The sequence below is a fragment of the Ruditapes philippinarum genome, unplaced genomic scaffold, assembly GCF_026571515.1.
Source record: "Ruditapes philippinarum isolate M1 unplaced genomic scaffold, ASM2657151v2 ctg364_1_1_1_1, whole genome shotgun sequence".
In the NCBI taxonomy this organism is placed as follows: Eukaryota; Metazoa; Mollusca; class Bivalvia; order Venerida; family Veneridae; genus Ruditapes; species Ruditapes philippinarum.
The window spans coordinates 92,502-116,338 of record NW_026864557.1 but is presented as its reverse complement, the minus strand read 5'-3'; the positions used below and the strand labels follow the sequence as shown (position 1 = coordinate 116,338).

The 23,837-nt window shown below is 32.4% G+C and overlaps 2 protein-coding genes across 2 annotated transcripts in view; both read right to left on the bottom strand.

Moving 5' to 3' along the window:
* The window catches only part of LOC132726057 (E3 ubiquitin-protein ligase rnf213-alpha-like), a gene marked incomplete at its 3' end in the record, with an annotated part of 89,048 nt that extends 86,942 nt beyond the window's left edge, over positions 1 to 2,106 (bottom strand). The window contains exons 1-3 of the mRNA XM_060711304.1: positions 1,981 to 2,106; positions 1,536 to 1,728; positions 241 to 543 (exon numbers count right to left, since the gene is read on the bottom strand). Of these exons, the coding sequence (XP_060567287.1) occupies positions 241 to 543; positions 1,536 to 1,728; positions 1,981 to 2,106 (622 nt within the window). The remainder of the gene's footprint in view (positions 1 to 240; positions 544 to 1,535; positions 1,729 to 1,980) is intronic.
* Positions 2,107 to 6,749: 4,643 nt separating this feature from the next.
* LOC132726056 (uncharacterized) overlaps positions 6,750 to 23,837 on the bottom strand; it is an 80,053-nt gene continuing 62,965 nt past the window's right edge. Inside the window, exons 6-10 of the mRNA XM_060711303.1 lie at positions 16,196 to 16,423; positions 11,927 to 12,134; positions 10,810 to 10,865; positions 9,648 to 9,933; positions 6,750 to 6,936 (exon numbers count right to left, since the gene is read on the bottom strand). Of these exons, the coding sequence (XP_060567286.1) occupies positions 6,772 to 6,936; positions 9,648 to 9,933; positions 10,810 to 10,865; positions 11,927 to 12,134; positions 16,196 to 16,423 (943 nt within the window). The 3' untranslated portion in view covers positions 6,750 to 6,771. The remainder of the gene's footprint in view (positions 6,937 to 9,647; positions 9,934 to 10,809; positions 10,866 to 11,926; positions 12,135 to 16,195; positions 16,424 to 23,837) is intronic.

Sequence of the window (23,837 nt, the reverse complement as noted above, 5' to 3'; positions counted from 1 at the left end):
TCACAAATCATTGATATTCTCTATGTACAGTTCTACGTGAAATATTCTAAAAAAGTGTATTAAGAATTATTAAAGGAGCCTTATTTGTTTGCATTTACTCATCAATATAATACCTACATTTTTAAGCAGTGTGTTTAATTATTTACGTTTTTTTCTTAATCGAACATTACCTGGGTTAACTTAATTCTTATTCAGCGAAAACAATCCTTAAATTAGAAGTAAAAAAGATGTATGACTCACCTTCAGACAAAGATTGACACATGGTAGACAGATTTGAAACTTGCTTCATATACTCTTTGAATGTATCAATCTCATTCTGTCGTACTGCTATAGCGTTACTTATCAGTTCCCGCGATATTTTCTTTGGAAGAAGATTTATCAACTCTAAAAACATTGTCTTCTTCTCAATAATAAGATATAAGTTATCTACTGTCAACGTGCCTTCCAAAAGCGTTTCAGCTAGATTTTCTATCTTTGACGCTGCCAATACAACCTTTGTTATGCAATTATCGCTTAACATCTGCATAAGTTTCTTGTCACCGACTGCAATTATTCAAATGAAAACATTTTTCAATACCGTATAAATATAGCAATTATAAGTATTTTTTAGATATCAAATTATAGCTTAATAATGATATACAGTACTCACTCAATATATAAATATACTGTAACACTTACAGTTTTAGGGTATCTTTTTGAGTGTTAAGTGAGTACTGTATATCAGGATTAAGTTATAATTTGATATCTAAAAAGACAACATATAATTGCTAGACAGTCACTTTTAGATTTAATATTATCTATTTTAAGTACACACGTAGATATCTGATATTTTAGAATGAACTCATTATAGTTTCAAACAGAAAGAATGAAATATTTCTATTTAAAGAAACTGGTGTTGTTAATGAAATGACAGCATCAACTTCGCCAGTAACAGACAATACAGATACAAATATTAAATGATTTCAGTATTCAAATGTTAACATTTCCAAAATTCAAATGATTTTCAGAAACAACAATATTTCTACCGGAAGATGAGTATACAACTTTTTTTTAAATAATATTACCCATGCTATAAAAAGAATTTCAATGTCGCTTAGCACTGTATTCTCAACTTGAAAAAATATTGTAAATTAAAAGGGCTAACCGATGTCATCAATTAATAGGTTGTAGCGAGACGGAAGTTTCCTTTGAATTTAATGAAGTTTTTCTCCAGAATTCAAACATTTTAAGGTTTTTAGCTCTTTAAGTAACGTTTGGTTGTTTGCAACTTTAAGCATGTGAACAGAACACGAATAGCTATTTATTTAGATTTTTTCAAGTTTAGAAATAATGCATAAGAGAAGTTGTTTGTGATTGAAAATATTGAAAATAATTTAGATAATAATTATGTCCATTTCTTGCAAAGTCGACACATTAATTGCATAATTAAATCAGATTAAATTGTTGAGACAAGCTAATAATTATGAACCCCTGCCTCTTCTTTTTGGCTATTTAGTTTGTTAAGTTACGATTGCAATATTATCTGAAAAACTTACAATATATTTTCAAGTATTCACTGAAAGCTGACCAATTCAAAAGGAACTTGACAATCATGTGTTCATCATTATTGCTTTCCCCTTCGAACTTCTGCCACTCTGACAAAAAAAGCTTGGAAAGCAGTTCCCCAAATACCTTGCTTCCCTTATCTGCAAAGGTTTGATATTCGAGTGCGTCTCCTCTTTTCACAGCCTATAATAATTTTTGGAACATGATGCAATTGCCAGATATCTTTATTTTGAATATGTACAATATATGTTACTTTGTCTTAATAAGAATTTGAAAGTTATACTAAACAATTTAAACCAAGCACCCAAAATAAATGCAAGCAAATATTCATAAGGTCTTGGAAATAAACAAACCTTTTCTTAATACATGATTTAATATGTTAAAAGTTTAAATATCAAACGTTTCTTAATGCTTGATTTTCCCAAAGAAAAATACCTCAAATGCAACATTGCCCAGTTGTTTCTGCATGTTTTGATTGAAAGTGTCGTAGTTCCTACAATAGTATTTAACAAACCAATTCATGTCTTGCTTCGTTGTAGCTGAAATAAAAATGTCCCCCATTTATCTTTTGAAAGTACCTTCAGCAAGAATAATATATTCTTCAGAGTGCCCGAACTTGTAGTACTACACGATAAGCAATATTTATTTTCCAATTTTAAAAATGTTGTCCTTTTTAAAATTTAGTTAAATGAAAACGATTGATAAGATAATAACAAGGTATTGTAGGGTGACAAGAATTCCCAATGTAAATTCTGTTAAATGGTTTTTCTTGGTTTTCCCTTTTTTATATGTTAAAACTGAATTTAAGTGAAGGTTTTCGGTTTTTAGCCCCGTGCCTTTTTTTTTTTCGAAAAAAGTATTGTTTAAAAACCCTTTTATCCCTTTTTAATTGCCCAATCGCGAAGGGGGTTGTTTAAAACTTTGGTACTTGAAATAAAATCCCCGCCCGAATACAATGGTATGTTTGCTGAACGTCAACGAATTAACAAGAGGGTCATGATCTCCCTGAGATACATTGCTAGAAAATCTAGCAAATTGGTTTATCATCTTTCCCCAGGCTTCATAATTTTTAAAACATGTGTGCTATTAAATGTCTTTGGTCAAATATCTAAGGCCTTGGCATTGTTGTTACATAAAAGAAGACTTAAATGTATTTTCCTATACAAGTTTACATTAACTAATACCCACTGGGGGTAGTTTTGATGAATGGAGCAAAAACTAATTTTTTGATGACTACACTACTACATACAAAACATGTCTGGGCATTGTGGTATTTAGAAACGAAGCTTTTTTAGCCGTTTTAACTTTACAAATGTGTAAATAATTAACCTAAAGGGCATGGGCATTTTGTTACCTCAGTGGCATTACTCCGGCACGGAAGCTTTTGTAATGAACAATACTGCACTGCTTACAGTAACAAAAACAGCTCATTTGGGCATTATAAGACCTTAATCTTTGAGAGAGAATCATAAAGTTAATACAGATGAGAACTAAGAAATCCAGGCGAGCTTATAACGGATAGGTAGTGGACTTAGGGGACAATAAGAACCTTATATTATAACTGCTTTTCATCTCTAAAAGCCTGATTTTCCAGTTTTCCTTCATGTGCTAGAATTTTTTTTTCGCAAATACATATACTGAAATAAGAGACATTTCAAAGAAAAGTCATTAAAAAAATATATATCTTTCGGATACCGCAGCAAATGCTAGAGTAATATACACTTAATGCAAGCGCCAGATATGATGATATACGATGACACGTTTGTTTGTTTGTTTTTGTGTTATTTTTTTATTTACTCGAATTGCCCAATAAAAAAAAATTAACAATAATAAAATAAATCATTTTCTATTTGTTTCACGACATTAATTTGAGCATGTATATTGTCATGTAGCCAAACTCTTACTGAGAGCTCTTTGCCCTTAAATTGAATGAATTGTGTGTTGCAACGAGGTTCCATGACACTTGCTTTCTGATAGTCTAAGAACAAAACAATGATATGAAGGAGTCAATGTGTTAGAATGCCGCATGTACGTAAACCATTACATATTTCATTTTCTGTCAGTCCCTGTTGTCCGGCGACAAGATTTAGTTGCAAAACGCCATGTAAATATTAAATGTTCTAAAATCGTGTAAACTCAAACCTGACGTTGAGACTCTTTGGTTTTCCACAATTATCTTGGTCTTTAAATAAATTGTATGTTTTGCAGACATTAGTACAAATAGTGCGAATTTTTTTATTGTAAGAACTACGCGAATAAGAACTTTTCCCCGGGATGTGGACCATAACTTAAAACCTTTTTCGTATTTGACACACAGAAATTATGTGCTTTGTTAATCGTTTACGCACCATTTACCATTTAGATAATTATGCAAATATTCTGTTGAAAATCTGTATAGCACAGGTTAAAAAAACTGTATTAAGCGAGCATGCTCTCGGACGCAACACATTTTATATTTCATTACTCAAATAACGAAACAATAAAGAAAACAATAACTTAATGTGTTTGATGCTATGCAATTGTATACTGTTTAAATAAGATATCTCGACCAAAGCAAATTTGAAAAGGGTAAACTTTTTAAACGTTTTTAATATTATATAAATCAAAAGAAAATGATGAGAAAATCTTATACATGGCAAAGCATTCTTCCATTTCTGAAATAACAACAGTATGTTCTGGTTCATTTAGCTTAGATCCATTTGTACGTAAACAAAAACTTGATTATATTAATGTATCTGAATAGCTACAAAGGTCTTCAAGTTTCATGGAATTTGATATAATCATTAACCCAGGATTGTCACTGCCTGTGCTAGTTGTAGTTTAGTCTGCAGGGAAATATGACTGCTACTGCACAATCACTAGGTATAAATGCTCAAAATAACGAGGAAATTTTCAGTTTGAAATTGAAACAGCCTGCCAGTTGAGGAAACAAGAGCCCGGTTTGAGCCGGGTGATGCTCCCCGAATAGGTTTTGGACACAGGAAAGTACACCTCTTGTAGTTTCAGAGTTATGTCTCTGGAAAAAGTTCAAAGTGCAATAATTCCAAAATGATGCAAAGCAGAGTTACTGTTCTTTGCACTGCACTTCTAATCAATGTGATCTATCAACCTACAAAGTTTCTTGTCGCTATCTCTTATGCTTTCCGAGTTATGTCCCGGACAACTTCAAAAAGTAACAATAAACAAAGGAAAATAACTCCAGAATTAGGCAAAGCAGAGTTATGATTCTTGTGCACTGCACATCTATCTATTGAGATATATCTACCTACAAAGTTTCATGTTGATATATCTTATAGTTTTACAGCTATGTCCTGGACAAGATTTTTCTAAAAGGGGAGATAATTCAAAAATTAGGCTTAACAGAGTTATGGTTCTTTTGCACTCCACTTCTACTCAATGAGATATATCTACCTACAATGTTTCATCTTGATATTTCATATAGTTTTAGAGTTATGTTCCGGACAAAGTTCAAAATGTTAGAATTAACAAAGGGCAAAGAACTCCAAAATTAGGACAAAAAGAGTTATTGTTCTTATGCACTGCACATCTACCCATCGAGATCTATTCACCTACAAAGTTTCATGTTGACATCTCTTATAGTTTTAGAGTTATGTCCCGGACAAGATTTTTCTTTAAAGGGAGATAATTCAAAAACCGGGCAAAATAGAGTTATGGTTCTTTGACACTGCACTCCCCCTCAATGCCCTCTACCACTGTATGAAGTTTAAACAAATTATCTCCAAAGGTTTTCAAGTTATGCTCCGGACAAGACAACGGACGGACGGACGAACAGACGGACGTTCCAACATTTTGGGTTTAGGGGCTATTTTCTTTGTTATTTTCTTTGTTTTCTTAAGGGCTACTAGCCCATAAACCCCTTGATCACGGAATGAACCTATTGTTCTCTTTTGTTCTCTTTACTGTTATATAGCCCCTAAACCCAAAATGTTTGCTCGGACAGACGGACAAGGCGCCGACTATATGCTCCCCCGAAATTTTCGGTCTAAGATCAAAAGTTAGATGGGTGTGACACTGAAAACTGAAAAGTAATCACCGTTAATTCCTGTGAATCTTTCACATAGACATATACAATTAATTGACCATATCTTAGGTAATGACAATTTGATTACTAATTATATCTTTTTATATTGACATGAAAATTTATCAGTAAGAAAAATGAAAGATTTGAAAACAGAATGTAGGCTAAACTAAAATCACACAAATGTAAGAAAGACTTTTATGATCATTTCAGTACTTTGTTTTCAAAAAATAAAACAAATGGTGATAATGTTAGATATTTAAGAAAATCTGGAAACAAAGTGATCCCTCGGAAGCATTAATCACATCAAACTAACATGGAAATAAAGACTCGGTTTGATTGAGTCTATACAAGTTGGCACACACATTTTGATGGCATTGAGTAGGTTATATTTAATTCAGCTATCACTAAAAGAAGATATATTGAAAGTTTTTATTTTCGTTGTACATAGTGAAACCGATTTAAATTATTACCAAACATTTTACTTTTTACTTTAAGTTGTTCTTGTTGTTTTGTAAATTCATTTGTATCAACATCATTAAGGTATAAACGGTCGATATATTTATATTGTATACACTTCAAGAATAATTGTTATGCCATGATCAATTCAATATCGGTGTATTACAACAGAGCTTTCACTAGAGATCGACATTAACCTCGTGTATCAACTCAAACGGCCAAAATATTTTATACAATCAAACATGCATACAATTATCACAATAAGACTGAAGACGATAATCTTTTCCGTGTTGGTTTAATTTAATCAGACAAATGGTTGTCGAAACTACCCGCGGACAAAATAGTATCAGACATACATCATTGTCGTACATTACACATAGATACTTGAGAATAAAACATTTAAACCAGTAAAATTCACTTACATTAATTATTGAATATTGACCATTAGACATATTGTGATCAAACTGCCCTTTGAAACATTTTGACAAAATAAATAAGCCATTCATTGTACTTGCATAATCAAATGTAAATTATTCTCTTATTTTATTTTAATCTATTTTTCTACAGTTAAGATTGCGCCATAAGTTATAAATAACAGTTTAGATAGAATATAGCAAAGTTGCTACAGAAATTGCAATAAAAGGACGGCAATTTTTCCCCCCTAATATTTCAATGTAAGAACTTGCTTACGTTTACATCGTTTTCATTAATGTTACCTATGGCCAACCTCACTTCAGTCTGTATTTTATAATTTTTATGCTAGAAAATAAAATGCGAAAATTCATACATACATAGGTTCCAAATGTTTTTGCCAGCTGAACTGACAATTCTTTATTCCAGGAGGCTTGTAATATATCTGACTCTGTGTCTTGTTCATGAAGCGATTTCCAAACCTGTTTTATTCAAATGATATAAAGATAAAAACTTGATTAAAATTCACAAAAAATATTTATATCAAGAGCTGTCACGCAAGTGACAAATGCCCCCGAAAAGGTTTCTTAAACATGCAGGTATTATGAAAAGGAAAGAGAATAAAAGTACCTAATTGCTTATTATTGTCCTTGTGAAATGAAATGCTATTTATAGCAAACTTAACACATTTGGACAAGGGTTTTGGATGCGATACAACATTTTGGTGTGGTAGACATTTATGCCAAGTTATTTTAATATCCTTCAAAATCCTTCAATGAATGACAATGTTACAGTTTGGAAACTTATGTGTACCTTCAAACTCTTCTTATAAGCATAAGTACCTTCAAAATATAGAGTGACCTTGACGTTGGAGGTAGTAACATGGGTCTTACACACAACACCGCATCTTGATGTGGTAGATATTAGTTATTTTAAAATCCTACGATGCATGACAACGTTATAGTCCAGACACAAATGTGTGTACCTATAATCTCTGATTGTGATAGCATGAACCTTCAAAATAAAGTGTGACATTGACCTTTGAAAAGGGACGTGGTTCTTGGACGTGACACAACATTGACATGTGATAGACATTTGTGCATAGCTATTTCAAAATCCTTCAATGCAGGACAAAGTTACAGTCTGGACATGATTGTTGTGTAAGTGGGGACAGACAGACGGACAAGACCCTTAGCCACAACACATCGTCTGTCGATGTAGTAGAAATTTGTGCCAAGACATGGCGTCTCAATGTGGTTAACATTTATGCATAATTTTTTTAAAATTCTTCAATGCATGACAAAGATACAGTCCGGAAACGATGTGTGTATCTATAAACTCTAATTGTGATAGTGTGACTTCAAAATGATAGTGTGACTTTGACCTTTGAGGTAGGTACGTGATTCTTGGACGCGACAAATTGTCTTGATTTGGTAGACATTTATGACAAATTATTCTTAAATCATCCGCTGCATGACAACGTTACAGTCCGGACACAAATGTGTGTACCTATAAACTCTTATTGTGATCAAGTAAACTTCAAAATGTTAGTGTGACCTTGACCTATAAGGAAGGCACGTAATATTTTGGACACAACACATCATCCTGATGTGGTTAACATGTGTGCCAATCTATTTCAAAATCGCTCAATGTATGACAAAGTCCGGACACGAATGAAGTGGGGACGCACAGACAGACAGACAGACAGTATGAGCGATTTTAATATGCCTCCCTTCGGGGGCATAGAAATGGGATTTTTATGTATGACTTTTATTTTCGCTTACAATTTCGTCATAATCAGGACTGTTTAGACCATTGAAACACAGCTGAAATTAATTATTGACCTTAAAATACACATGTGATCAGTTAAATAAAACGTACTGCGATTCATTCAATTAAGCCACCGCAAATATCGTTTTTATAACTTTTATTACATTCAAAAAAGTCTGTCTGATAATTACATTCTTTTCGCATGTTAAACTGTTTTTGAAGACATTTTTGCATAGTTAAGAAATCTGCGAGCAATTACAGTTACTGTTACTTCTACTGCAATGTGTAGAAATTTGTTTTGACTGTAATCTGCTAGAACAATAAGTAAAAAGCCCACCGTTCGAAAGAAAACTTATCAAAAAAGTCCTTATTTTCCAAATTCCTAGTCAATTTTTGAATTTACACACATCTGTCAACAATTATTGATTGTCTGTTACAATCCTTAACTGATTTTCCCTTCATTTGAAGAGATGTTGAAATCATCAAATAAAAACAATATTAAAATAATTCATCTCTTCAAATACACAATATCAAGTAAATGGCTGACGCCCTATCACTCCGCATACCTTGCACATATACGCCTGGTAGGTTTCACAGATAAAGACATATTGTTTAACCGTATTTTGTAATGTTTCCATCTCATTCAATAGTTTATGTGGTTTATTAAAGCACACGATCATATATAATTCTATAGCTCAAATTTTCGTGTAATAAAGAATAATTCGTCTACAAAGAGGCTTCCTGTAGGGAAAACAGATTTTAATAGTCAAGTTAATATTGAAAAAATGTCATTTAAACTCTTTGTTAAGCAAAAGATAAAAAGTAAATGTGTTTATTATGTAAGATTTAATGTTATTTCTTGTGGTAGAAATTCTCAACGCCACTCGTGGAATTCAATTTAAGAAGCTCAATTTTGATGAAATAAAATTTGATCTTACCCATTAAACAACTAAATTTCCTGTAAAATGCATAAAAACCGTTTATGTAGAATATCATTTCATTTTATAAGGACAACTCTTTTATTTTTGACAAAGTACAAATATTAAAGAATTAAAAATGTCTATAGATTTAAAAAAAAAGATAATTATCTAACATTGTGATATAAACAGTATTTGCCATGTCCATTAGATTTTCTAACAAGCTGAACCAAATTTTTCTCTCTTTTCTCTTTCTTGTACATACACTATTTACATTTTCTTATCTTGTTTTATTTGGGTTTGCAACTATCGTAATATCATTTAGCTTATTCAATATATATGGGAAGAACCAATTGCTTTCATCGTTACAACTCGTTGTTCAGCTTAATGCTATTGTTATATTTATATTATGATAATAAACAGATACACATGTGTAGGAAAACAATCAATACATGAATAATCAAATCAATACATAAATAATTAGACCTAGATACACGTATAACAACCTTAAGATAATTTTCCTTGTCAGATTGGGATCTGGAACTCAATCTTTTCATCCAGTCTATTACTTTTGAGCAAATCTTTTTGACATCATCTGCAACTTTATGCCTCTTGCTTTCGGATAATGTCCTATCGGAAGTACATTTTTCAAACTGGACAACGCAGGTAAGGAATATTTGTACACTACTTAACATTGCCTTTTCTTCGTAAGAATATGTTTTTAAACATTCCATTACGAGTTGAATTGCCATTTTATAGCTCAATTCTGTTTCCACTTCCAAGCAAACACTTCTGAAAAAAAAATCACAACCTAGAAGCATAAGCTATTGAATACATCACCTTCAATTGTCTTAAATATTTCGAATTAAAAACAAATAATGTAATATTTTGATATGTTAATATTTTCCGATATTAACATTATGCAGAAACTATAAAATTTAACACAGTTTTCATTGAATCTATTTACAAAGAACCTAAACACACACTACAACTTCATAAAGTTATTAATTTTGACCAAGATCCGTTATTTATTGTGTTTAATTAGTACAAAAGATCTGATAAAGGGAAAGTAAAATTGCATACTAAAATATTACAGATAAAAGTGTATTAAACCCTAGCTCATTAGTCTTTAGAAAAGTTACAAAGAGCTATAACTCTATAAAGCACTAGAAAAATAGATAGTATATAATGATTTTTTTCTTCATGTCATTATATGCATTAATATTGGGTTTTCATTACTAAGTACATTGTAAGGTATGGCTCATATTTATGTGTACTTTATAAATATAAACAAATTCATTTAAACCGACGTTTTACACGTGTTATGCGGTTATATTCTTTATTGTTCGGTCTGAAAGAAGCTTATAAATTATTGGATGTTGTGCCAGATGAACTGTTATTTATATTATTCTTCCGACTTTTTTGGCAGGGGTTATACACAAGACATACCTGTCAAGTAAGGAGGAGGCGAATTGCCTTGGCACAATAATAAGATGAAAAACACACCCTTAGGTTTTAAATTAAATAATGTAGATATCAAAACTCAGACAGGTTTAATTAAATATCCTTTGCTCAGCTAAACTCTCGTGGTTACATAAAAGGCGAGGCGAAATAACTATAACAAAGAGATTGTCATGGAGATATCTAAACCTACAAAATTAAACTTACTTTGAGCAGATTTTGTCTATATTTTGCAACAAGCAGTTCATGCACTCCTGTAATAGCTGTAAAATAAGACATATCTATGATGCATTATCAATAAAATCGATTCCTTACTGTGTAAGTAGCGATGTAATATGATACAAGATAAAACAAACATGCAATAATGCAGGAAATTTCCAGTTACCTCTCGCCCTCTTTATATAAATTTTACATGAGGAGATCATTATTCATAGCATCTATTCAAAATAAGAATGAATACAGCAATATATTTCATAGCAATATTTTGATGTAAGCATTTTTATCAGATTTTTGGATGTGAATTTTGCATATATTGCAACTGCATGATAGTTTCTTAAAAATATATACTAACACATTTTGTACCCGGCTCGATATTGTCAATGATTCAATGGGGAAGCAGTTTTAGTTAAACCTTTCTTTTACAGTTTGTATTATTTGCTAAATTCAACAATAACAAAATATAAATGATCTCTTTACTTCCTCTCAAGGTACATGATAATACAACATGAGGATATACCATATATAGATACAAGATTCTAAACAAACTTCCGGTTGCAATTTTTCAGCCGATTGATAGTGTTTTAAAATAATTTTAATTTAAAATAGCGTGAGGGTTCAATTTTGCTGATAAACTTAAGATGTTCTTCATTTTGCTCTTGAAAATAAATGGATATATATAAGCACCTTTGTTGAAATGTACAAAAACGTTTAAAAAGTTTAATTCGAGACGTTAATTACGTTTAAAGGTTCAAAACACACAGCAATTTAAGCAGTCAATACTGATATGGCTATAACTGATTTTTAAAACACCTAAAACCTAGTTCTTGTAAACTGATAATTGCCTAATATGTAACAAATATATTCTATGTAAATTTTTTAGCATGTTTCTGATTCAAAGGTTCCTCAGATGTGATAGAAGCACACAGAAAAAAGGTTGAACACAAATCAAAGTAGTTATATGCTGTATATTTTCGTCATTCTGATTCCAAAACATACTATAATGTTAATATGAAAGGACAAAAAGTTAATCAAATCCATTTAAATACTGAATTATTACTTTCTATTATAGACTAAAATAAAAAAACAATTAATTTAAATCACTTACATCATCTTTCTTTTTGTCCCAAAATGTGTGAGGCTCATAGTTTTTGGTGTGAAAGATAATGTTTGCAAGGCATACCTCAACAGGAAACAATCGTGTTTGAATCATTCCCATTAGATCTTTCAAACCTGTTGCAGCTAAAATGCTTCGCGGCAAAAGGAAATCCATTTTAAAAAGTGCTGACATTTTCTCTTTATCTTCAAAATGTGACCTGAAACAAGATTGATATTGATATCCTTGACAACCTTAATAATTATCCCTTCTATATATAATACCGTCATAAACATTATATCGCGAATGCCCGTATGATAACAATCATTAGACATTCGCAACCCTTTAACTTCCGTTTCCGTCTTGAATTGTTTACGTTGCGTACCGGCAACTGGTTCAAACCATTTCAACAGAAGGTTATGTCGTTTGTACGTGTATGTTCACTTTTAATTCTATATAGTCAATAATGGCCTTAACCTCTGACCAATATTTGTAGAGAAATACTTTTTTGTTTCTTACTTTTTTCTTTTGTTTAACCTTTCTAACCTTTTTCCTTTTTTTCAGCTTCCAACTATTACAAAAATGAACAGGACTGGCAAGAAGAGGCAGTGCAACCTAGCATTTTTCACTTTAGCATATAAAGAAGTGACAGTAAAATATGCATCAGTTCATAAGGCTGCTAGGATGCATGGCATTCCAGATAGTACTCTACGTGACATATTTCGTAGTCCATTTTACCCTGACTCTGAAGGTGAAAACTTCTCTGTTAATTCAAGACCTTCCCCTAGAAGCAAAATGTTGCATAGCACGCTTTTTACATTGCAAGAATTGGATACGAATATTCTATGTCCTGACACTCGCAACTGGTTATGCAATTATTTAGAAGGAAAAATATTCTGATTCTCAGTTTGCATAATCATGGCATGATGGGTTTAAGATGCGTCATCCAGAGATCACATTTTCAAACACACAGACGTTATCTTTCATCCGTACAAAGTGTTTTTCAGAAGAAGTTCTTAACAATTTTTTTTCAGCACTAGGTAAAGTAATGACTGAAAACAATTTGCCGAGTAAACCAGGAAAAATATAAAATATTAATGAAACTGGTCTAATGATGGAGCACAGCCCTTCAAATGTCATCTGTGGAAAAGGAACAGCACCTCAAGCAATAACATCCAATAAAGGTCAGACAGTGCAGGTAATGCAGTTGGGACTTGTATATTTACCTCCATTTTAGGTTTTTCCTGGAAACGTTTAGTCTATTGAATGGTGCATGTCCAGTCGCTGCTTACACTGTAACAGAAACAGGGTGTCTAACTCTGCTGTGTTTCATGAATATCTGGAGATTCATTTTAGCAAATATGTGCCAATCAATGGTTCCTCACAATTTTTGCTTCTGTTTGATGGACACAAGTCTCATATAAATCCAACTCTTAAAGAATGGGGTGCGGCACATAACATCACGTCCTTTGTAATACCGCCTCGTACGTTACACGTAACGCAAACCCTGGACGTGGTCGTTTTGGCCCGCTTAAAAGGATTTACCATAGTGAATGTCAGGCATTTATGAGGAAGACACCCGGGGCCCACATCAAACGCTAAAATATCTGGTTCTGCTTACAACAAAGGTACGACACCAGCAAATCTTGTGTCTTCTTTATGGAAGTCTCTGGCATGTTCCCCCTGCAGAGAACAATAATTCCATCCATCAAAACTATGCCTGCTACCATTTACAGAATAGTCTATGTCCTGACACTCGCAACTGGTTATGCATTTATTTAGAAGGAAAAATATTCTGATTCTCAGTTTGCATAATCATGGCATAATGGGTTTAAGATGCGTCATCCAGAGATCACATTTTCAAACACACAGACGTTATCTTTCATCCGTACAAAGTGTTTTTCAGAAGAAGTTCTTAACAATTTTTTTTCAGCACTAGGTAAAGTAATGACTGAAAACAATTTGCCGAGTAAACCAGGAAAAAATATAAAATATTAATGAAACTGGTCTAATGATGGAGCACAGCCCTTCAAATGTCAATCTGTGGAAAAGGAACAGCACTCAAGCAATAACATCCAATAAAGGTCAGACAGTGCATGTAATGCAGTTGGGACTTGTATATTTACCTCCATTTTAGGTTTTTCCTGGAAACGTTTAAATAGTCTATTGAATGGTGCATGTCCAGTCGCTGCTTACACTGTAACAGAAACAGGGTGTCTAACTCTGCTGTGTTTCATGAATATGTGGAGATTCATTTTAGCAAATATGTGCCAATCAATGGTTCCCCACAATTTTTGCTTCTGTTTGATGGACACAAGTCTCATATAAATCCAACTCTTAAAGGATGGGGTGCGGCACATAACATCATGTCCTTTGTAATACCGCCTCGTACGTTACACGTAACGCAAACCCTGGACGTGGTCGTTTTGGCCCGCTTAAAAGGATTTACCATAGTGAATGTCAGGCATTTATGAGGAAGACACCCGGGGCCCACATCAAACGCTTAAATATCTGGTTCTGCTTACAACAAAGGTACGACACCAGCAAATCTTGTGTCTTCTTTATGGAAGTCTCTGGCATGTTTCCCCTGCAGAGAACAATAATTCCATCCATCAAAACTATGCCTGCTACCATTTACAATCACACAGATGATGACAATGAACAAGAAACAGAACAACATCTAAATGAGCATGAAACAACAAAACCAAGTTTCCTTGAAGCTAAAAAGATAACCAAAGTGTTCATTCCAGAATTGAAAAGACAATACACACCCAATATGCAGGGTAACATGATGTCATCATCATAGCAACATATTCTCAGCATACCTTTACCTAAAGAAAATCAAACAAAACAACACAAACAAAAACAAAAATGTTCAACCGATTCAAAAAACACCAACAAAGAAAAGTAAAAACAAACTTGTATCAGAGTCATCACCTCATCCAGGAACATCAGGACGTACTATGTCTTAATCTACAGGTGGTCTACCTGTTGACACTTAAATAAACTCTGATTCAAATATAGATGAAGAAATTAGTGAAAGTAAACTATAAGTAAACTATATATTGTTTGCAAGCAGTTTTATAAATTCCTACAAAGTATAATTTATTACATGGGGACAGTGCGACAATTGCAATGGATGGTACATTTGAATTAATGCACACTAGTAAGAGTGCTTAGGAGGGGTCATCATTTTTGTGCGCCCTCTATGTGTCAGAGAAATTTGATTTATTAAGAAAAAGGCTAGAAATAGTAAGAACATGTTAAATTGTTCTTATTTACAAAGTTCAACTGAATGTTACAGTGTGAAATAAATATATGTAATAATATGACCTATGAGCTTATTAATATTGTGTCCTTATACCTGTTTCTGAACAAATATTTCCAGTACGAATTTAACATATTATTCGATGTTTGAAAATTGTTTTAGAAGCATAATTATATACATATATAAAACTTCACAATTGTGGTACCAACCTAAATTACAACATACAGGATTTTAAAGATTTGTTTTGATGACAAAAATCATCTTCAACGTGCATTTAATATATTTGTATATTTTGATAAAATAATGGAATCCCATTGCAGAGGTTTTTAACAAGGGACAAACAAAATATTTGCTTGGACAAGTGTTGCTTATTAGTGTTCGAGCCATAAATAGTGATTGTTAGAATAGTGATCAAATTCCATTTCTGATTTTCGAGCCTGTAATCCACGGGCTATGAGTCACAAACTCTACCGCTGTACTGCTAACTTGTACCACATGGATATAGTGGTGTTTGCCTTGCCTTGCTTGATTGGCAATTATCGGTGTCATATGTGCTTGTTAGCATGAAAAAGAATGGTAACAAATGTGATCCTTTGACATCTGAACATAAATTGCACAGGAGTAAATAATGCGTTTTTGTCGTGCAACATGTGAAGGCAAATAGCAAAGGTGTGACATTTGCGGTCATATTTATTACATGCTTAACGAAAGTGCCTAACGTTCTTATTTCAGGTATGTAATAAATAGAATATTATATTCTTTCAGATTCAAAACTAAATTTATTGAACACAATAAATAAAACAATATTTGCTCGCCACAGACTCAGATACAATATTTTATTCTCATTTCAATAAATTCAGTATACACTTATTCAATACACTTTATAATTAATACATATGGATTCATTTTATTATCTCATAACATATTAGACGCAAAAAAATCACAACTCGTTAACGGGATTGTCAACATGGTATGTTGATATAATTTTTAATCATGCATTAGACCGTACTTACATGTCCCACTTTTTGTTTTTTGATGCATCTAAGAAGTCCTTCACAGGGGTTACACCCCACCAATTGGGTTCACTGTGATCGTGGCTCATATCAAAAGGGATTTTCTCGAATGGTTTACACTCGCCAGATAGAAAATGTATCCAAGGCATCAAGGTCAAATACGAACGGTATTGGGTAGACTGCAAAGTCCCGCGTGCAAGTTTTATAATTGCGCCCTTAAATATACCTCTGGAAAAAAACAAGAATCTAGTTTTACTCAGGTAATAAATATAAGTGACACTGTATATCGTGTAGATTTAATACTACAGAAGCCTACTGATGCCGTTTTGACTTAGATATTAAAATAATATCCATTTTATAGGACGTAGAATGTAAATATTAAGAGGATATTATTTCGTTTGAGTGAAATATGGAATATATTTTCACGAAACATGATAAAATGCCACATATTTTCACGAGCCGGGACGGTGAGTGAAAATATGAGGCATTTTATCATGTTGAGTGAAAATATATAACATATTTCACGAAAAACGAAAATATAACCTTTTTATTTAATTTCATCATCAAATAATTTTTCAAAAATGGTTACGAACCCCCTTGCTTGTTACGCAACTGCAATTCTACAGCGCGCAGTAATATAATTATTGTCTTGTTTTGCACGCGATATTTAGCGCTACATTGTGACGTCACGTAAACAACTCTTTAAACGTCTGTACAGCGTTAATGACTGAATTAAAGATATTGGTGTTCGGATTTATTTTCTTAGTTAGACCATTTTCTATCATTCTAGATAGTTTTCAAAACAAAATTCAACAAAAAGTTGTTTTGTATTTATCAGATTTTTCAAACAAAATGGCGAAAGAAGTCCCTTAAAATAAATATGAGTTTTGACTCCGCCCACTTTCATATGAAAAATATTTGACTGATATAGCACCATATTTCATGGGTAAAATTAAATAAAGGATAATTATTGCTGCATTATAAGAGTTTGTAAGTCAGTTGGATCCGCTTATGGAAGATGGTGAAAGAGATTCATATTTCAGTACTGTACTGATTATTAAGGTAAACTTGTTAACCCAGGTAATTGATTGATGAATAACCTTCAATTATTCTAAGACCTCTAAGTTTTAAGATCCTTATCAAAATGACCTTAGTACATAAAAAATAAAAATATCTTTAATTTATACAAAAAGAACAAACGCCAAAGAACGCCAACACTTCAAAATTTAAATTGATGCAGACTTAATTTGATTCATCCTGTATATGGCCGATTTATATAATTGCAAGGTATCGTCTATGCCCTTAGCACAGACTTTAGCAGTATTTAGTATTTCACATGAAATGGCAAATTGTTTCCAAGTAAAAGACTACCTGTGTCCAAGCAAGAAAACAATAGGCGAAACTTAATTAAATACAAATAAATAAAAATAAAGGAGGTCTTCACATAACCTTGCTATACATCAATTTTGAAATATCTCATTCCAATTTTTTTTAGTCCAAGAGATGGCAGGGTTTTATTGTATTTTACTGTTTATTTTGCAATTTATTTTATAACAAACAGAAACATTGTCATTATGAAACATGTTGTAAGCAGTTCCAAAACCCATTTTTTAAGTTTAAGCACGGGCAAAAGCACGGAAATTCAAGATGGCCGCAAATATAGCCACCAAAAATGACAAAATTCCATATATTTCTTTCTTCTTTACTTTCTACTTTAAAAGTTTGATCACTATAATTTTAATTGTATTTAATTGTACAATATCTGCTGAAAAGGGACTAGTTTATTAAAATTGGCCATTATGTGGAAATTTTGAAAATCAGAACAATCAATTGAGCAAGAGAGGTTCAAATACTATTTTTTGACATTTTGATGACTTTTGTTTTTTCTTGTTTAAATGAAAATGTCTTTAAAGTGTTTGTACTTAATTATTTGAACATAGCTACACAAGTAATGCATAAATAATCATTACTTGAAAATTTATCTCATTAAGAGTAGATTTTAAAGAAATGGATGGGTTAAAAATACCGAAAACAGACAAACAAAATTATATAACATATTATATAATGTTCCCAAAAGTTGCATTTACTTACAATTTCAGTTTGTTATAAAGGAAATTCCGTTTTAATTGTATACTTTTTATCATCTGATGATTGCTTGACAAGTTAAGCATAATAACTATTACCTGTGTTACCCGAGCATTTATCACAGAAGAGTAGGGCTTAAAAAGTGGGTGGGGTAAAATAACCGAAAAATCTTCAAACTTTTAACCGTCCTCAAACTTGCCTCGACTTTAAAATTTCAGTTCAATAATCATGTAATTGAATTTTATCGTTCAAAATGAAAACTTTGTGTTACATTGCAGAAGAAAAGAAACATCATGTCATAGCAAACATTAAAGATTTTACAATCAATTCACCAAAAAATGGATGGTTAAAACACATTTGATATCTTTAAACACAAAGTAGAAAGAAGTGTGTTACAGTTGTAAGTCTTTAAACAGCTGATTAAAGCTGTACAAGCTTTGCATAAAAATCATTACCAAAGAATGTATCTCAGAAGAGAAGAACTTAAAAGGTAGGTAGGTAAACTGACACTTTCAAAATAATAATGCTAATAGTCTATACTCTATAGTGTTTCATAGTCATGTTATGCCATTTTTGAAACAGAAATACGATATTATATGTTAACGATGTATCTACTATAGTCATCTTTTGGTATAATACTTTAATTGCAAATATTTTTTGAAATCTAGGAATTTCTTGCTAAATATCTTATTTGAATGTGAGAATATTGTAATATGTTTGAATAGCTGCAATCTTTATTAATGGCCAAGATAAATTAGTCCTACATAAAAAGAAACCACTAGTTTTAATGACACTAAGTATTTAAAATGTGTTACTTATACACTATGAGTTAAAATATAAAACATTTCTCTGTGGTACTTAAAAGATGGTTATATTACATTTAGAAAAGAGGCTATATAGCAATTATCAGCATTTTCAAATATCAAATATCAGCATATTTATCTTTTTAAAAGTTAAGAAAAACAATCATTCATGGTAATTTGTTTATTTATCACAATTAATTCACACATAATCATTTTCAATTTGGTAAAGTGAAGAAATGAAGAAATCATGTGAATAATTGTATAATTTTAGCCAACAGAAGTGAATAGTAGTGCACATCTTAATAGAGAAAAACAGGTTACATATCAGTAAAAATTTACAATACCTGACACAGAAATACATACAACTGATCTTATGCACTAATACATTTTAAACAAAACTGAATAGTCGATATAAAGGCAACATTTTTTTGTATGACTATTCGCAGAATACTCGAGCTAATCTAGTCACCCATTTGTCGGCGTCGGCGTCCCTGTGATTAAGTTTTTACTTGTAAGCTGGTATCTCAATAAGTACTGAAGGGAATGGACTGAAACTTCACACACTTGTTATCTTTGATTATCTTACCTGATTGGCACAATTCCCATAACTCATAATTTTGCTTTTGCATATTTATTCCCCTTTTCCTACTCAGAAATTATTGGTAAAGTAAGTTTTTGTTGTTAAGCTGGTGTCTCCATTACTCCTGAAGGGAATGGATTGAAACTTCACATGCTTCTTTTCTATGATTATCTTACATAATTAACACAAGTCCCAAAACTCTTATTTGCTTTTATGCATATTTATGCCCCTTTCAAATTTTCGCTAAGTTTTTGCATGTAAGCGGGTATATCCATAGCTTCTGAAATGTTTTCCTTTTTTGTGACCATTTCATGCATTTCTATTAAGTCAAGCATTGATTTGCCCGATAAAACATCTTAATAACAATCAGGGATGTTATATTTTTGATCCATGACGACTGTCCAGGAAAACATCATTGCTATGTTTGTGGAAGTTTAATTTCTTCTATTTAACATGTTTTACTTTTTGGGTGGTTCTAGTATTCCTTCTTAAATACTGAATACCATCTCTAGAGTGTTTTTCCTGATTTAAGATTTGCCTTTTGGTGGCATTTCTCTGATATGCAGACTTCATAACCTCTTTCAAACATTTCTTTTCTTAAGGTCAACCCAGTTTTCTCATATAAGCTACACGCATTCTTTTATTGGAATAAATACGCTGTTTTTTCATGAAGTGGTTCAATTGTAGATCTCTTGATAACCGTCGAAAATATCTAAATATGTTTCTAAATTCAAAATTTAACTACTAGTTTCTTGTGCATATGGAGAAATCTGAAAACGGCAAAACTGATAATGTTGCAGACTAAGAATCCCTAAAGAAAGCCCAAACACGGCAAAATTTAAAATGTTGCAGGCTCGGTTTGATTGAGCCTGTTCATGGACGGAACTGTCAAGTGCAAATTATCGTCCACGCCCCCTAGCACCGGCTTAAGCAGAATTCAACATTTAACATGAACTAGTACAATTTTGAATTTTGAAACATCCGCAGATGTGTTCATATGGCGAATATCATGGAACTTTCAATGTGACACGTAAGTGCCATTCCATGAAAAGCGGCATATGTTCCCCAAGAAACAAAATGCGTGTGCCCTAAACGAGAAAACAATGGGCTGAACTATAAAATGAAATTTTGAAAGGGGATCAGAGGTTATGAAGCCTGCATATCACAGATATGACGTCAAAAGACAAATTTAAAAAGCAGGCCACATACCCTAAGGGTGATTCAACAGTATTCAAGTGAGGAATACTTGAACCACCCAACAAGAGAATAGCCGAATAGAAAGAACTAAATTACCACAAGCACAACAATAATGTCGTGCTGAACGATCTTTAAGGATATAACATCTCTGATTGAATGTTCATGGATGCTACTGGAAGGTGCAAACTACCGTCCATGCTCCCTATCACAGGTTTAGCAGAATTCAATACATAACATGAAATGGTAAAAATGTTAATTTTGAAACATCCACAGATGTATTCATACGGCGGTCACCATGGAGCGCTTAATGAGACACGATAATCCAGCACATGAAAAGCAGCGTATGGTTTCTGAGTAAAAGAATGTATTGAATTTAACGATTAAACTATGGGCTAAACTGAACTTTTGCTTTCCATAACCAATATATTGGTCTTACGAGGGGTATTTAAATATGTCAATTCCCAAAAGTACTTAAAAAACAGTGCAAAATAGTTATCTCAATCCTTTAAAATACTCAACACAAAGTGATATACAAAGTTTTAATCTTTTAATCCAATTTTTAAATGCGTATTCATAATCTTTTCGAGGCATACTGTTCAGACACTGGAAAATAGCCGAATCTACATTTTTTGCGTTAAATATTTTCTTCCAGCAAGGTGTTTTTGAGCTTCGAAAAAAAGGAATATGTCACAAGGGGCAAGATCTTGCGCCGAATAAGGAGGGTGGGGAATCTCGACAACCTTTTCCTGTTTCCGATATTCTTATACAATGGCCGTTTTTTGTGATCTAGCATTGTGATGTAACAACCTGACACCACGGCGGAGACAAGTTGCTGGTCTTAGGTTTTTGAAATATTTATTAAGGACCTTGCCTTTGTAAATCTTGGCATTTACAGATTTACACTTTGGTACGGCAATTTGAAAAGCAGGACTTTGATTGGTAAATAGAATTACATGTATGACCTTTTTGACGCTCATGGTGCGTTTTGCTATTCAAGGTCTTTTTCTCTCTTTGGTTTCCCATATTTTCTTATGTATTGTTCGCTTCGGCTCATAAAATTGAATCTACGTCTCATTGCTAGTGATAATATTTGTAAAAGATTGATTGTTGTATATAGGGAACTGTTTCAATAATTGTTAGGAGATTCTTAACCGAGCAAGTTTTTGCTTTTTTTTAAGGAGATGGGGCATCCATCTGGCACTTATCCTTCTCATTTTTTAATTACGTCTGAGATTTGTATGAGCGGCTCCGTCAGAGATACCAGCGCATTTAGATATATACCTAGTTGTAAATCTTGTTTCAGTAACAATCAAATCTTTTACTTTTTTAACCTTTTTGGCAAAGTTGCAGTTCTCGGATGGCGTGCATGAGGTGCATCTTTAACATAATCCACACCACTTTAAAATTTCTTACACTACCGTGTGACAGATGAAAAATAAGTTAAATGTTTCCATAAACACGACATATTTTATTAAATATGTCTATCGCCTGTATACCAAGAATACATCGTTTCTTGATATAGGACCGTATTTAGCCAGTAAATGGAGACGTTTTCCCCAACCATTTTAGCTTTAGTTTTCACGAGTAAATATACAAGTAGCGTTAATGGAGTTATTATTATTAAAGCTAGATTGAATTGCACAAATGTATTGTATCATTAATATAGTTCGTGCAAAACGTGATATCTATTTTACAGTGAATTTTTTTTTATCCCGAAGATCAAGTCAGCGACTCTTTAATTACTAATCCGATGCTCTCCTTACTGAGCTATTAAGTTGGCGGACTTAATGAATGTCTTCATTGTATTGCATTTATAAATCTTAATATTTAGAAATATTCCCATAAAAGTAAAGTTTGTATCTTAAGACAGCACAATATCTAATGGGTTTTTTTGTTTTTGTTTTGTTCTTTTTGGGTTTTTTTTAAGGAAAACAAATACCCCCCTGGCACTAGCAGTGATGATTTTGCTCCAAAGGTGATGATGCTTTATGAATGATGTAGATAATGCTGTAGAATTGGAAAATGATGATGATGATGATGAAATACTTTAGAAAAGATCGATCAATATCGTGAAGTAATAGGATGATTATAACAAGATCTGTCTTTGACAATCAAGAATGTTAGAATTATAAACACAAACTTTCGTATACCCGGACGCAAAGTTACTTAAAAATAATATATGAACAAATAACACTATTATAGCCTGACAAAACTATCAAAGTAATATTTTGATATACAAGAACAGCTTTCACCCATCTATCTGTCATATTAGTCTCCTTAATTTGCAACAAAAATTGTGCCTAGGTATTTCCTTGATGGCGCGGTTGGTGACTAAACACTATAATGAATCTCAAGTATGACCTGACCTTAAAAGTTTAAACTTCATCTCCCTAGCACCCTCTTTTAAAGTGCTGCATATTTAAGTGAAGCTAATAAAAAAATATGTAAATATGTGGGAAATATATGGTTTGGACATGACAATTATGCACTTTCATGATTTTTGGCATTCATGTGTGACCTTGACCTTTCGGATAAACAACTAAATTTAGCTCGCTTAATGTTCATTTAATAAGCAGCACGTTTATGCATAATATTTCTAAATTTTACCCATGATTTTTAATTTATTCACAAAACATTACCATCGACAATTCAAACAAATGTGACCTTAACCTTTGACCCCGAGAAAAGTGTTGGCTTTTTATGTAACGCATCTATGCAAATAAGAATTGTAAACCAGACAAGAGTATCAATACATGTAAATGTAAAAGTAGGCGTGAGTAAGCAATACGTCTTGTTTTAGCGTGACACATATCAGGTTTATGTAGAAAAAAAACATGTAAGCGTAATTGTTAAAATTCATCCATGAATAACAATGTCATGGGGACAAACACAGCCATCTATTAAAATTATATGGTAGTACAAGTGTGACCTTGGGTCAAAAGCTAGAGACTTGATTTTAAACTTTCCACATCAGTAC